We start from the raw sequence: 14,494 nt of genomic DNA, 5'->3' as shown, positions 1-14,494 counted from the left end.
TTTCCATTCGATATTTTTACTTCATACTATTACACGGTTTGAAATATTATACGCTGATTCGTTTTTCAATTTCTGTTTTCATTGTTTGACGTAATATTAAGTTGCAGATCTTGCCGGTCCTGTCATTCTTAACTATTGACTCTTTCTTTCCAGAGACTTGCTAAAAAGATTAGAAGATTAAAATATATTATCGAGCATAGGGGCGCTGGGGACAATGTGGAAGGTCAATCGATCCAAGATTCTCTTGGTTTTGTGCATCTCATTCAAGTCACATGTGCGATGATGAACTTTTTCACAGAATTATTTTGAACATATCATCAATTTGTGACTGATGAACTCTTCAAGACTTAGCTATTAATTACATATAGATTTTTTAGAATGTCCTATTAATTTGTCCAAGTATTTGGTCCATTTTTTATGCGTATAACCTTTGATTTATAGAACTCCATGCATTGAATTAGGTTGAGTGGTATTGATTTTTTCAGGGGGAGCTTTTCTTCCCAATGACAATACAAAATCTTCACGACAAAATATTCAAAAGCAAAATATGCAAGCGCTCATACAATACGTGAGTTTCATTACTTTTTACTTTCTCTTGTCGAGCAACGTGAATTGGTGTTTGTCGTATTCCGTTAATTTAGAGCTTATCAGAGATGCAGCTGATCAACTTGTGTACCCGGTGACCTGCTCTCTTCCGATCTTCTCAACGATGAGATATTCATTTAGTCAAAAACAAATAATAAAAAATCAATGATGACTTGATGAAATCCATAAAATGAAAATGCTGTAGGATAATATGAATTGTTTTCCTTCTATATGGTGCTTTGTATTTAATCGTTTAATTGTTATTTTTGTGGATAACAAATGATGTCAACTTTTCTGAAGCAAGAATTTACTAGAGATCATCATATGGTTGCTAGCTTCTTTGATGCCGTGATATGTGACATGGAAAATGGTGAGGTGAGGCGACAGTTTCACTGGACTCATTGGACTCGGCCCCTGGCTGGATGGGTGAAACTTAATACTAATGGGGCATCCTCCAGGAATTCCGGAATATCTAGAGCTGGTGGTATATTACGAGATGCGAGTGACAATTGCCTGGCTGGATTTGCACACAAAATTGGCATTTCGACGGCCGTCTATGCCGAACTTTGGGGAGTGCTAATTGGGTTGGAAATAGCATGGGATTTGGGTTACTATCGGGTACTTGTTGAAGTGGACTCTGCAGTGGCTTGTAATCTGATCAGTAGTCGACGCCCCTATGATCTACAGCTTGCTTCTCTGGTGGTTCCTATCCAGAAGTACTTGGATCGGGCTTGGATAGTGGAGGTTCGACACATTTATAGAAAGGAAAATGCATGCACTGACTGGTTGCTCGAAGTGCGATTCATTGCCTTTAGGGATACACTACTTTTAGTCACCACCGATAGGTTTTGGTCGGTTGATGTTTGGCGATATAGTTAGGGCTCCCTTATCCCACCTTGTTTGCTTTTGTAATGGGCTTTTGCCCCTTATCCCATCGGAAAAAAAAAAAAAACTTCTTCCTTGGGACTGTGGGAACTCTACTTTACCAAATTTTAATTTTGTAAATTCTCTCAATTTTTTCTTTTATCATCTTACTCCTAACAATCTTAAGACATTCAATCATTAGAAAAATTACCAATGAACATTAAAAGTCACTTAAAAAAATAAATATACTTTCTCTATGTAGTGAATAAATGTGAGGTTGGGGGAGGGGACCCCACCGGTGGCCATGCCTCCCTCCCCGAGGTTGCCCGTGATCCCATAGGCCGTTGACAACCTCAGAGCAAGAGGGGTGGTCACCAGTGAGGCTCCGATCGATCCCCTCTCCCTCTCCCTTCAACTTCTTCGATCTCCTCCACTTTTTTTTTTTATTTAAATTTCTGGACGGAAAAGAGATTTTATGGAAAATAGACGGTAGGATTTACGGGAACAAAGTGCACAATGTTTTAGGATGAAATTGAACAAACAAAAAGGTCATGAGAAGATGATAAAATAATGAAAGGTTAGGGTCAAAATGGCTTTTTCTTAACCAAAAAAAAAAGACTAAAAGGGCGTGATGCACGTACATGTTGCTATGTATTAGTTGTGGTCATGTTTGTTAGTTAAAAGACTAAAAGGGGCCAATTTCATTTTTCATATGGGCCGCAAGAACCATATCCGAAAATTAATATTGGGGGGGCCCATTACAACCTTGTGTGGCCTATTTACATCCAAATGAATTTTCCTCTTTTTCAATAATTAAAAAAGAATTTTTCTCTTTTTTGTCCCCATTCCAAAAATCAAAGAAATATTTAAAAAAATTCCAGAAAAACATTGAGTGAGGCGGACGGAGACAAAATAATTGTTCTGCGTTTGGTTCTGAGACTCCAACCTCTGCACTCTCGATCTCTCCGCCATTGCTCCCCTCTATTAAACCGACCGGCGTCATCTGATCGACGACTTCATGCAGTGCCGCTGTTCCCATTGATTCCCCTGCCTCTGCATCTTGAAGTTCCTCTTCTCCGACTTCGCTATCGGGAAGGTATCTTTGATCGTCGATGGGCTCCCTCCCTCTGTGCATGGAGTGTCTTATGTTGCTGTGCCATCGAACTTTGATCCTGCAAGCCCTCGAATTGATAGCTATGTTTGTTTTCATGCCGGCTTTTGTTTTTAAAGCTTTCGTCTTTCTATCATTTGCTGCATTGCAAGCTCAAAGAGCTTATTCTATGATATGCTAAGGGGTTTGGGGTAGTGAAAATCAATGCAGTTTGGTGTTTGAGAAAAGTTTAGGTTGGGACTTTGCTGTGCGCCATGTAATTGGGTGAGGAAATTTGGTGCCCTGCTGCTACTACAAGTTCGCTGGATTTTCCAGAGGACCATAAATCATTGGTTGGCTTGTTTTGTTGGGATGAGCAAGTACTGTACTAATGATTTTGGAGGGGATGCTGTTGGATGATCCCTTTTTCATTCTCTGTTTTATGAAACTCTACTTTATGAGTACACGAACTTGGTGCATATTGTAGTTATCTTTTTTATATGCATGAGGCATATATAACGGGCTCAGTCAATGTAAATAGAGGCCATGAGAAAATAATAGCAGAAGCAGGATCAAAGATTATGAAAAACCAAGAAAGAGAAGAAGCAAAGATTCTTGATGATATTTTGATATGGTTGCTTTAAGCAAGCTTCCAATAAATGTGATATACAGGTGAGTGCTTCATTCTTTCGTGCGAAGTAATAACAGATGATCTTGAAGACGTTTCGTGCCACTGCAGCAAGTTTCCAGATTCCCTGACTAGTCAAGAGAGTAGAGTTGTCCTAGAGTCTAAATGAGGACTTCTCCTTGATGACTATATTTGGACTGAGTCTTTTGGCTTAAGATTTCTCGAATGCAACCTGCACCCAATTTGATTTTGTCATAATCATGGCTCTTTTATTTTTATTATCATCTGGTGTGTTTTCTATACATTTTACCTGTTTTTTAGATGCCAGTTTCTGTTATATGAATGAGTTTGATGCTTTTTCATTGGCAAGACTGCCTTATGCTTGTCCTCCTCTTTCGGGATGATAAGTTTTACATTGAACATGTCACGTCCTCTTGTGATTTCACGATTTGAATTCCTTTCGTTGTCTTTGTCATCAACAGATGAATGCATATATTGTGAGTGTCCTTGTTCCACTGGTATTCACTCTCATCCTCCGAAATTCGAAGAAAGAAAAGAAAAGGGGATTACCTGTTGTTGTTGGTGGTGAGCCGGGATATGCGATAAGAAACCTCCGGTTCACAACCCCAGTTACAACAGCCTGGGAAGGAATCTCCACTCTTGCAGAACTCTTTGAGCAGGCATGCAAGCAGCATCCAAATAGACCTTTGCTTGGGACTAGAAAGCTGATCTCAAGAGAGACTGAGGTGAGTCCAGATGGGAGGTCATTCGAGAAGCTCCATCTGGGGGAGTACGGGTGGCTGACCTATAGAAAAACATTTGAAGCTGTATGCAATTTTGCCTCTGGTCTGGCACAACTGGGGCATAAAAGAGGGGAGCGTGCAGCAATCTATGCTGATACTAGAGAAGAATGGTTTATAGCATTGCAGGTGCTTATCTTGTTTCTCTTTAAATATATGAGACAAATTGCAGTGACTACTATTTCCTCATTCATTTAGTTCTGATACTTGTTTCTACTTAATACTGCAGAATTATTGTTAGAATCTTTAGATACAGGTACTTTTTTGGTGTATAAGACTTTCCATGTTACAAACCATTTTACTAGCATTTATTGGTCATAGTGATTCACTAAATTTGCCATGGATGAAACTCATATAATGGCATGTCTTATATGTTTTATTGAAGTTTAGCTTAGCTTGCATGTTATTTCCACCAAATTGCAACTGTTTACCAAAGTCCTGAAGGGATTTCTAAGGTGATTTTCCTTTGCTAGGGTTGCTTTAGGCGAAATGTCTCCGTTGTAACCATATATTCATCTTTGGGAGAGGAAGCGTTATGCCATTCACTTAATGAGGTACGCTGTGTCTTCTCTCTCAGACACTTCCTCTATCAGGTTAATGTATAAATATTTGTACCCTTAATGTACCAACATGTACAAGCATTGCTTTGGAGAAGAAGTATTCTCCTACCCAATTGCTGTTGAACTTTTCAAAAGAAAAGAGCGAACTAAGACACCAAACTGTTTTCCAAAAAAGGTTCATTCTTTTTTTCTTGGTTAAATGGTGATAAAAGGGTAGAACTGAAGAAATTGCTCTGAGATATCAATGCTCACTGCCAATTTTCCGTAATTTTCCCTTGAATTAGCATCATTACCTTCATCACAATCACTTTCTTTTTTCTTCTTAAAAGCTGGGAATCTTTGTCACTAGAAGAACATTTGTTATATATACAACTTCTGCATATGTTACCTTGGAGCAGGACAATATGGGTTGCAACATCTCTAGCAGCATGCTCAGCAAAATGCATGCGATGTTCCTACTCTTGATTATCCATGCTAAGTACAGATTCTGACATTAGATATGGATTTTCTTTTTCAGACAGAGGTAACAACTGTTATTTGTGGGTCCAAAGAACTGAAGAAGCTCGTTGACATTAGCGGACAACTTGATACAGTGGAACGAATAATTTGTATGGATGATGAAATTCCAAGCAATCTGTCGTTGGTTGATAGGAGCCGTATTTGGAATATCACCTCTATGGCTGAAGTGGAAAAACTTGGCCGAGAGAATTCCATTGAGCCCGATTTACCTCTTGCTTCTGATATTGCAGTAATAATGTACACAAGTGGAAGTACTGGTTTGCCTAAGGTGTGTAGCATCAATGGGATCTGTGAGTTCTTCTGACTTTGGTCAAGGGTTGATGGCATCTGAAATAGCCTGCCTTCTTCATTCATCTTGTAGGGTGTTATGATGACACATGCAAATGTTCTGGCTACTGTTTCCGCTGTGATGACAATTGTTCCTGGTCTAGGGAATAAAGATGTTTATCTTGCTTATCTCCCTCTGGCCCACATTCTTGAATTGGCTGCTGAGGTATGTCTATTGTGAATACTTCGAACAAGTTTTCATGAGGATCCTTCTTGATTGTTTTACTTGCAATGAGTTCTGAAAAAATTAATTTCTTGAATCTCATATCGACTTTATGCTACAGAATGTAATTGCTGCTGTAGGAAGTGCAATAGGGTACGGAACACCTTTGACCCTCACAGATACATCTAATAAAATTAAGAAGGGGACAAAAGGTGATGCCACTGCCCTGTCACCAACTGTCATGACAGCTGTACCAGCCATTCTTGACCGTGTACGTGATGGTGTTCGGAAGAAGGTAAGTCTATTACTTTTGACAAACAAATTTTACACATTAGATTATTTTGTTTGGCGAAAACTCGTGCCTTCAATTCCTTGTTCTTATCTTTTCAATTCTTGCAGGTGGATGCAAAGGGGGGTTTGTCCAAACAATTGTTTGATTTGGCATATTCCCGTAGACTGTCAGCTGTAAATGGCAGTTGGTTTGGGGCTTGGGGACTTGAGAAGCTTCTATGGAATTTTCTTGTGTTCAGGAAAATTAGAGCTATTCTAGGAGGTCGTATACGTTTTATACTGTCCGGCGGCGCTCCGCTTTCTGGTGATACACAAAGATTTATCAACATTTGTCTTGGGTTAGTATATCCTTGTAGCAACTTCTGACTTCATTTTATGAATTACCACTCTAGTCTGAATGAATCACCATCCATGATGCTTTCACTCGCCCCTCTAACTTTGAACCAGCAATGGTTTTCAGTGCTCCAATAGGTCAAGGGTATGGTCTCACTGAGACTTGTGCTGGTGGGACATTTTCTGAATTTGATGATACAACAGTTGGTCGTGTTGGAGCTCCACTTCCTTGCTCCTTTGTCAAGGTAAAATTGTTGATGACTGTTGGAATAGTTTTGAAGTATTTGTTTGATTGTCGTTGAAGTTCATGAGGACCAAGTTCTGCTTTATGACTCTATTCCTTTTCCCTGAAGTCCGAAATACCTTCGGTATTGTTGGGGTTAAGAGATCAGATGGGACATGCCAGTGCTTGGGGATGCTCATATTACTGGGGTCTAGAATCTCCCGAAGCTGAACTACTGCTCATATTTATAGCAGAAGTCCCCATGCGGTTACATATTTGATGTGCATGGTTTGACTAGATTGGAATTGTGCTAACAGTACGTCCTTTACATTTCAGTTGATAGATTGGCCTGAAGGTGGATATTTAACAACCGATTCACCAAAGCCTCGTGGAGAAATAGTCATTGGTGGTCCCAATGTCACGCTCGGGTATTTCAAGAATGAGGCAAAAACAAGAGATGTCTACAAGGTGAGAATTCCAAAGACTTTCTAAATCTGTATTTTATTTCTAAAAAATAATCTCAAAAAATGTCATCGTTTATCCGAAGTACAATAATTGGAAAATGACCATTCAATCATCTCTTCTGAGGAAAGGTTGATAAGAGAGGAATGAGATGGTTCTACACGGGGGACATAGGGCAATTCCATGCTGATGGTTGCCTCGAGATCATTGACCGCAAGAAAGACATAGTCAAACTTCAGCATGGAGAATACGTCTCCTTAGGAAAGGTCTGGAGCACTTTACGAAGAAAGCCTTTTTACTTTTATTGGAATCCTTTCGTGGAACTGAATTTTTTCTTTTTCATTTTCCTTCTCATGCAGGTCGAGTCTGCCCTTTTCGTGAGCCCTTATGTTGAAAACATCATGATTCATGCTGACCCTTTCCACAGCTACTGTGTGGCTCTCGTGGTAGTTTCACATCCCGCTTTGGAAGAATGGGCTTCAAAGAAAGGAATTTCTTTCACTGATTATGCAGAACTGTGTGAGAAAGAAGAGACGGTAAAGGAAGTATATTCTTCCCTTGTCAAGGTGCGCAGAACTTTTAAATGCTTAGAAGTTTCTCGCTAAATCTCAAACTCTCGATAATGGATCAGATCTAAAATATGATATGACATAGCTGGTGATTGGCACTTATGTAAGATCAATTTTGTCTTTACCTTCTCTTGATTAACAGGCAGCGAAGGAGGCCCGTCTTGAGAAATTTGAGATCCCTGCCAAGATAAAGCTGCTGCCGGATCCATGGACTCCCGAATCTGGACTAGTCACAGCGGCCCTCAAGCTCAAGAGGGATGTCATCAGAAGGGCATTCTCGGAAGAGCTGTCTAAGTTATACTCTTGATATAGGTTCTATATGTTCGGCAGGCCTTGGCATGATCTAGGAGCTCCTGTTGTAAGATTTCGGAGTTTTCTTTTCCTTTCCCAATTTTGCCCTTTCTATCTGGATTTGTTCTCTGTCGTTAAATATTCGAGTGTCATATGCACTAGAAAAAAGGCTTGTTGCAACGTTGTTGCAGTTAATTTTACTCGAGTTTCATATTCACTAGAAAAAAGGCTTGTTGCAACGTTATTGCAGTTTATTTTACGGTGAAATCATATCTAGAATTCTCATTTAGGTTCCGTTGTATAAAATTCAAAATTACATTGTACCTTTATTCCATTCTTATGAATCTCTATCTTGATGTAATTCAATTTGTAAAATATGTGGACCATATTATGCTATCAACGTTGAATTAGTAAAAACATATTTTGTCGAAACTCGGAAGGACGTCCATGAAGAAGGAAAGTAAGCTGTGAGTAAATTTTTTCTAAGACAGAAGGCACCTCTCAAAAATGATTCACAGTTGAGCCTAGTCATGTTATTAAGACATCGAGAGTTAACCGAACCGTTTTAATGTTTTCCTGACATCAATGAGACATATAAATGAATGAAAATATCATCGAGGATGGCACAATGACGTAAGTCTGTCAGTCGAGCATGATCGGTAATTTAAATTTACATTGTTCTGCGGGAGGCCACATTGTGTTGTTACTTACTATCATACTTCCAATATAAACATTTTATATTTTCTCAATTTTTGAACAATAACAGAGTTCACCATCAATGGGCAAGGAATGGCTGACTAATAAGTTGTTCGGTCCATGTTCAGACTCATTCCTAGTTCGATTTAATTTCATCCCTCGTTCCAAAGACAAAGACGATACGAGAATCATACTTAATATACATCCGCAAATTTTTTTTTTTATTACAAGATTTTGTATTTTTTGTCGATTGCATGCATAGTAGATGACCAGACACTAGCTAGGAGAATGATAAGGAGGACTAGGGCGTGACATTTCCGAAACATATGGATCTATGCCACCCGATTTTTCTTTCTAATTATCTCTTTCCATCAACAAGTAGAATCTCCCTAGTTCCATAGATGGTCCCCTATCTATAAAACCTACAATGAATTATGAACCCTCCATACTCATCTTCGACATTCATTCCTTTCCATTGAAGTCTGTATATACATCGCTATTGCTCGTTTTTAATTCCACAACTATAAAATAGACACGGGAGCCTGATTGGTTACGACTTATTATGGATTTCCCAAGGGCAACACTGGCAAGTGATTTATGGGCTATCAAAGGTGAGTTGACAACCTCTCTACTCAAGAAATAGCGCTCGGATAAATTTAACGGAAGAAAGGGAGACTCTCCAAGATATTATCCAAGTTCAATATATTATCCATTGGGAAGCCTTTTTATGGGCAAAATGTCATGCCAAATCCAAAAAAAGTAGGGGGAAAGAGAAGAAGAAATTTCGAGGGAAAAATGATTTAAAAGTGAAAAGGAGGGAAAAGAAATGAGGTAGCAAAGAGATGTTTGATTGGGGGAAAAGGTAAAGGGCTTAGTAGGTTAGGAGAAGACAATGAGAGAGAGAGAGAGAGAGAGAGAAGAAAAAGAAGGTTTTGGTCCAATTGATGGGAACGAAGAATCGAAGCCAACCAAAATGGGAACAGCCCCCCCTCTCCCCCATGTGACCATTTGTTAGCTTGTTATCACCACTTTTGTCGCCCTTTCTATTTTTTTTGATTCCAAAAAAGACTTATAAATTTAGTACGATGAAATATGAATTTTAATAGCTAATGAAAGATTAAGAGTAATTCCATAACAAATATCAAATTTGAAATTTCTTGATTATCTGACGAAAATTTGCACCACTACACTATATATATATATATATATATATATATATATATATATTTTTTCATTCTTTTTAGTTGTTTCATTCATGGATACGGTCCATGATTTCATCTCCCTTTCCCCATTTCCAATTCATCAATTCAATGACATTTCGTTATCTTCTCACCCCACATGCACATCCAAACATGCAAAAGCGTCGAGTTAACCTATCGGACGCACCGATACAAGGAATCTTGTTGAAACCGCGTGTCTTCGTTCATAACGTGATTGATAGTGGAAGTAGCTTTCAATTTAGATGCGACTTCTAGGTGATGCTTTAACTATGTGGTTGGCTCGTCTAAGATCTCCAACGATCTCATACCAAGCGAACAAGTTTGTAGAAGGGGAAAGGAAATCAAACGTATCCACAATCATATTGCATCGGTGTATCACTTGTGATTATAATTTGTTTAGGCAATGAATCTAGTGTACCTTGTACGGGAGGTTCTGTCCAAATCATTTGGAGCAAATAATTAGAATGGAGAAGTAACAAGAAAGGAGAAAACAATTTTCTTTGTTCTTATACTAAGCCGATAAATTTCCTTATAACTAGAAGAAAAAAATAGAACCAATTCGAATTTGGTTTAATACTAATATGTCATCAATGGGCCATGCGCTCTAATCTTCGATGAAGATAATCGAGCATTTATTAATAATTCATAAGATTATCATACATCCTACAATGACACAAATGCCGATATATATATGTATCAGTCATTTTTTTGTTATATTGCTTTAACTCTATTTTAGCTTAACTTTAAAGGCAAATCCACGTAAACGTGTCCCCTTTAGTTGAAACTAAGCCAACGCAGAGCCAGGCGGAGCCGAGCTGAGACAGAAAGGAGTCCTCGACGTACCGAACAAATGAAATCGATATTGAAGAAGAGGATGCCATATAAAGTGGTAACATTTAGCTGTTAAATGGACCGAGAAAGTAGAAAGAGTAGAAAGGGGAAAAGGGGTAGAAATCCATCATATTCGAGAGTGACAAGGAGGAGGAGTAGGACCCCTAGCTTAGAGGCCATTACTGGTGCTCCAAGCTTCAGACAGGAACTGGCACCTCCATTAATTTGTGAATTGAAAAGGGCCAACCCCAACAAGCAAGACATGCATGAATTGCCCTCCAACCCCATCATTGGTTTTACTCGAACCTTTTATTACCTTATATTTTCAGGCTTTTCCCAATTTTTGGCTAAGCACAAATCTGAGAGGAGGAGACAATACATAAGAGGATGGGAAAAAAGCTACTTTACTAGGAAATATTTATTGACTGTAAGAGAAAAAAGCGATACGATCGAGGTGGCCGGAAAATTCTATGGTGCTATCACAGTAATGTAAACCCTGCTTGACAACTACATATCGGGTTGTACCGGACAAAGAGAACACGAGGTAGAGGACGTCAATGGAATAGGAGCGAGTGGGCACGATTGCCAAATTTCCAAATTTCTAAGTTTTAACTTTGTACTTTAACTCACTCTGTTATGTTATATAAAGACTTCATCTTTTATTGGAACAATCCATCACACCCATTCTTCAGTAGTAAATAATAAAATGCATCTTATCAAATGAGGTTTATCTTTCAGCATATATGTACGAACATCCCAAAATTCTACATGTTATCAGAACACAGCATTAAACTGTTGCGCACATGTAGACGTTTATTTACTAATAACTTAATAAAATTAATATTTTAGAGCAGAAAATTGTGTCATTCTCAGAAAATTTCTGATCTCAAGAGAGAAAATTATCGGGAATGAAAAATAACAAGAAATATTATATTTAGTTATTTACCCGCAAAATCAAAAGGAGGACATAATATATATTTAGACAACGGATAGTGATTCCATCATACTACCTTGACGAATACACTTCCTAAATTCCTTACTTTTTTTGTTATGAAAAAATCTAATGTCTAGTAGAATCAAATATGAGAAAAAGGATCATAAAAAAATTCACTCATGAAAATAAATCTAAAATTTCTTGATTTTTCATGTGAAAGTATGTTTCTATATACTGAGATGTATTTTCTCAAATTCCTACTTTCTTTTTCCTTGTTGCAGGCTTTGTGAAAAATCTGACTACAACTTTCTGAAAAGATAAAGAAAGTTCAACAAAGCTTGAAAAAAAAAAAAAACAAAGAAGTTCAGCAAAGCATACAGAAAAGTCGGCATTTGTTGAAATCATCCCTTTGGAGAAAGATATCGATGTAAACCTTTTTTCATGCTTTTAAGTTTCATCTTTTTATCCCTTCTCTTTTGTCTTCTTTTTTTTTTTCCTCTCCCACCCCTTATAATATAACCTAAAATATTAGTGTTAACTAAAATCTCTTAACTCACATCTCAATTGTACAAATTTCTACCCATGGTATTGACTTGCTTCAGTCTATTTTCTCTAAGATAAGATGACTCCCATTTAATTAATGTTAACCTTTGCTCCTTCATCGCCGTTATTCCAACGTGTGCGAGAGGACGATTATTAAAATAGTACGTAACAGACCACCTATTCATGATCTTAAACCTCAGCATTGTGGTCCTTCTACAATTATTGTTATAAAATGAAAAATCCCATGGCAAATAATGCCTAAAAAGATTGCTTTGCAACACAACTCACACCCCACCACTTCTTCCATGCAACATATATTCCAATGTCCATTCAATGTCCTTTCTCTAGAATATGGTCCAGCACAAGTGGGCTCAGAGTTGAAAATTTTGACCTAATCCAGCTGACCCCTTCCAAGAAAGAAAGAGGTATACCCCATTTCTCATCTAGCTAATTATGAATCGAAATAAGCAAAATAAATAAATAAATTATGAATCGAAATAGCCGAAAATGTTCAGAATATATCAAATGAGTTCGTCAACTAGATCGAAAAGGAAAAAAAAAAAAGAAAAAAGAAAGAAGACCTTGAAGACATACGTAATCTTTGAGCAGTTTTGATCACAAAATTTCTTGTATGGTTTGCTTCATCCTCTGTGTTTTAAACTAAATCATTCATAATTTTGAGCAAAACACATTTGAGATAGCTGCCTAATATAAGCTATAATGTCTGATTTGAATGAGAAATTTCAAATGAACATCTTCTTTTTGGTGATTTTTTTTTTGTGAGGTTCAAATAAGCATTTTTAGGTCGGTTCAATGCTACTTGATTGCATATAATGGGCTCATGCGACTAGGTCGGGATACTCCCACATTTTCATATTAGGTTGCTAATTTTTGGTAAAACTCAATAAATAAACAAACGAAAAAAAAGAAGAAGAAAGAATAAAGCTCCAATTTTAGAGCTAGCTATATCCACTTGTCGATACAACCAAGGCACGGAGTCAATCACCAACCGAGGCCCTAAAATTGGCAAATTCAACCTCCCAATAGTTAACAAAGTTTGAATTAATTGCACTATGTTTCATGTCATCCATAGTTAAATAATTTTTTACATCCACAGAATGGAAAAAAAAATCTTTTTGGCCGATAAAATTAATTGGAAATCGCAATGCGATGCATAATGCCATTCTTTCGGAAAATTTTATAAATTATATTGATCGCACAAGGGCATGGTACATCTACATACTAAATTTAAGATTTCCATTCACCCAAAATAAATAAAAAATAAAAAAATTAAAGGTTTTCCATTGAATTGCAATTGTCAGGAGAAAAATCTCTTTTCAGTATTTGGAATTGACCGTCTTGCTCTCCATGCTTAATAGGTTGTTATCGTTGATGGTAGGTTTCATGATCTCTTTAAGATATCTTATTTGCATGGAAAATCATCTTATTGGCTAAATCAAGCGGGTCCACGATCGTTTACCCTAATATGAAAGAGTCCCTTATAGGGACCGTAGTTTCCCGATACGATTAGTTGTTTACAAGTGCCGTTTCCTTCCTTTATGTGGTTACATATACATATTAGTATATCTCAACTGTTGGTTTCGTATGGGTTAGGAATTATGATGGCACTTTGTCTGAGGCTCTCTGCCGTAAGATTGGGAAACAGGTTCTTGGAGAGAATTGGCAAGCAGAAACCAAAAACAAGAAAGTAGGAAAAGAATTTTCCTATATAATTATTTCTTCTTCTTCTTATTATTATTATTATTAATACTACTGCTACTAATATTATTATTACTGTTATTATTATTATTTTTTAATAAGGGAGGCATGTGAACTTAGCCGGGAAAATGAGAAGGAGAAACAAATAACTATAAGCACAAGAAGAGCATAATATCTCGTTTGGTTTTACAATCTGATTTTAAGATTTTAACTCTAACTTTATCTCTACTCACTATATAATAAAAATCAACTCTTCCAATTCAAAAATGTGAGCCCCATATATAAATTCACATACAACTCCATTATATTCAATTTAATTTTTAATACTAAATTCTCTTAATTATTCATTACTTTTTCAACAATTCAACAATACAATCATCACTTTCTCCTAACTATTCATTAGTTTTTCATGCTTTTTCTCATAATTCAATAACATAATCATTACAACCCAATTAAAATCAAAACTCAACTCTACCTAACTCTAAAACCAAACACACCTAGCCCGTTTGTTTTCAGAGTTACAATCACAAAAATTTTAACTTTAACTTTAACTCAACCCACTACACAACAAAAATACACATTTCCCAAGTCAACTTTAACTTTAACTCAACACACTATACAACATTTGTCCTTTTCCACAATCAAAATCAAAGTTACTTTGACTCTGAAACCAAACGCCTCAACCAAGTCTTGATCAAAACTAAATTCAGGATGTCTTTGTTTCAAGTCGAGAATGAACACCATTGTATTAGACCCGATTGCTAGGTAATTAAATTTTGCTTTTTTTTTTCTTTTTCAGCGTGCACAATTTGATATTTGAAAGTCAATAGATTACTAATTTAGATT

At 37.1% G+C, this 14,494-nt stretch overlaps 1 protein-coding gene across 1 annotated transcript; it reads left to right on the top strand.

The window, feature by feature from the left end:
- Positions 1-2,332: 2,332 nt before the first annotated feature.
- On the top strand, positions 2,333-8,043 carry LOC116188565 (long chain acyl-CoA synthetase 9, chloroplastic). Its single transcript, XM_031518012.1, has 12 exons — positions 2,333-2,545; positions 3,650-4,096; positions 4,441-4,521; positions 5,045-5,314; positions 5,408-5,539; positions 5,658-5,831; positions 5,936-6,165; positions 6,288-6,405; positions 6,720-6,851; positions 6,977-7,111; positions 7,205-7,411; positions 7,557-8,043. Exons 2-12 carry the CDS (start codon positions 3,650-3,652, stop codon positions 7,719-7,721), a joined length of 2,091 nt encoding a protein of 696 aa, XP_031373872.1. The 5' UTR covers positions 2,333-2,545; the 3' UTR covers positions 7,722-8,043.
- Positions 8,044-14,494: the final 6,451 nt, after the last annotated feature.

The sequence above is a fragment of the Punica granatum genome, chromosome 8 (genome assembly GCF_007655135.1).
Source record: "Punica granatum isolate Tunisia-2019 chromosome 8, ASM765513v2, whole genome shotgun sequence".
In the NCBI taxonomy this organism is placed as follows: domain Eukaryota; kingdom Viridiplantae; phylum Streptophyta; class Magnoliopsida; order Myrtales; family Lythraceae; genus Punica; species Punica granatum.
This window is presented reverse-complemented; position numbering and strand designations above follow the sequence as displayed.

Bases quoted from the DNA above. Each gene is read 5' to 3' on its own strand.
- LOC116188565 (XM_031518012.1), top strand. From the start codon at position 3,650: ATGAATGCATATATTGTGAGTGTCCTTGTTCCACTGGTATTCACTCTC. The intron at 5,540-5,657 runs GTATGTCTATTG...TTTATGCTACAG, and splicing joins TTCTTGAATTGGCTGCTGAG to AATGTAATTGCTGCTGTAGG. The intron at 7,412-7,556 runs GTGCGCAGAACT...CTTGATTAACAG, and splicing joins TATATTCTTCCCTTGTCAAG to GCAGCGAAGGAGGCCCGTCT.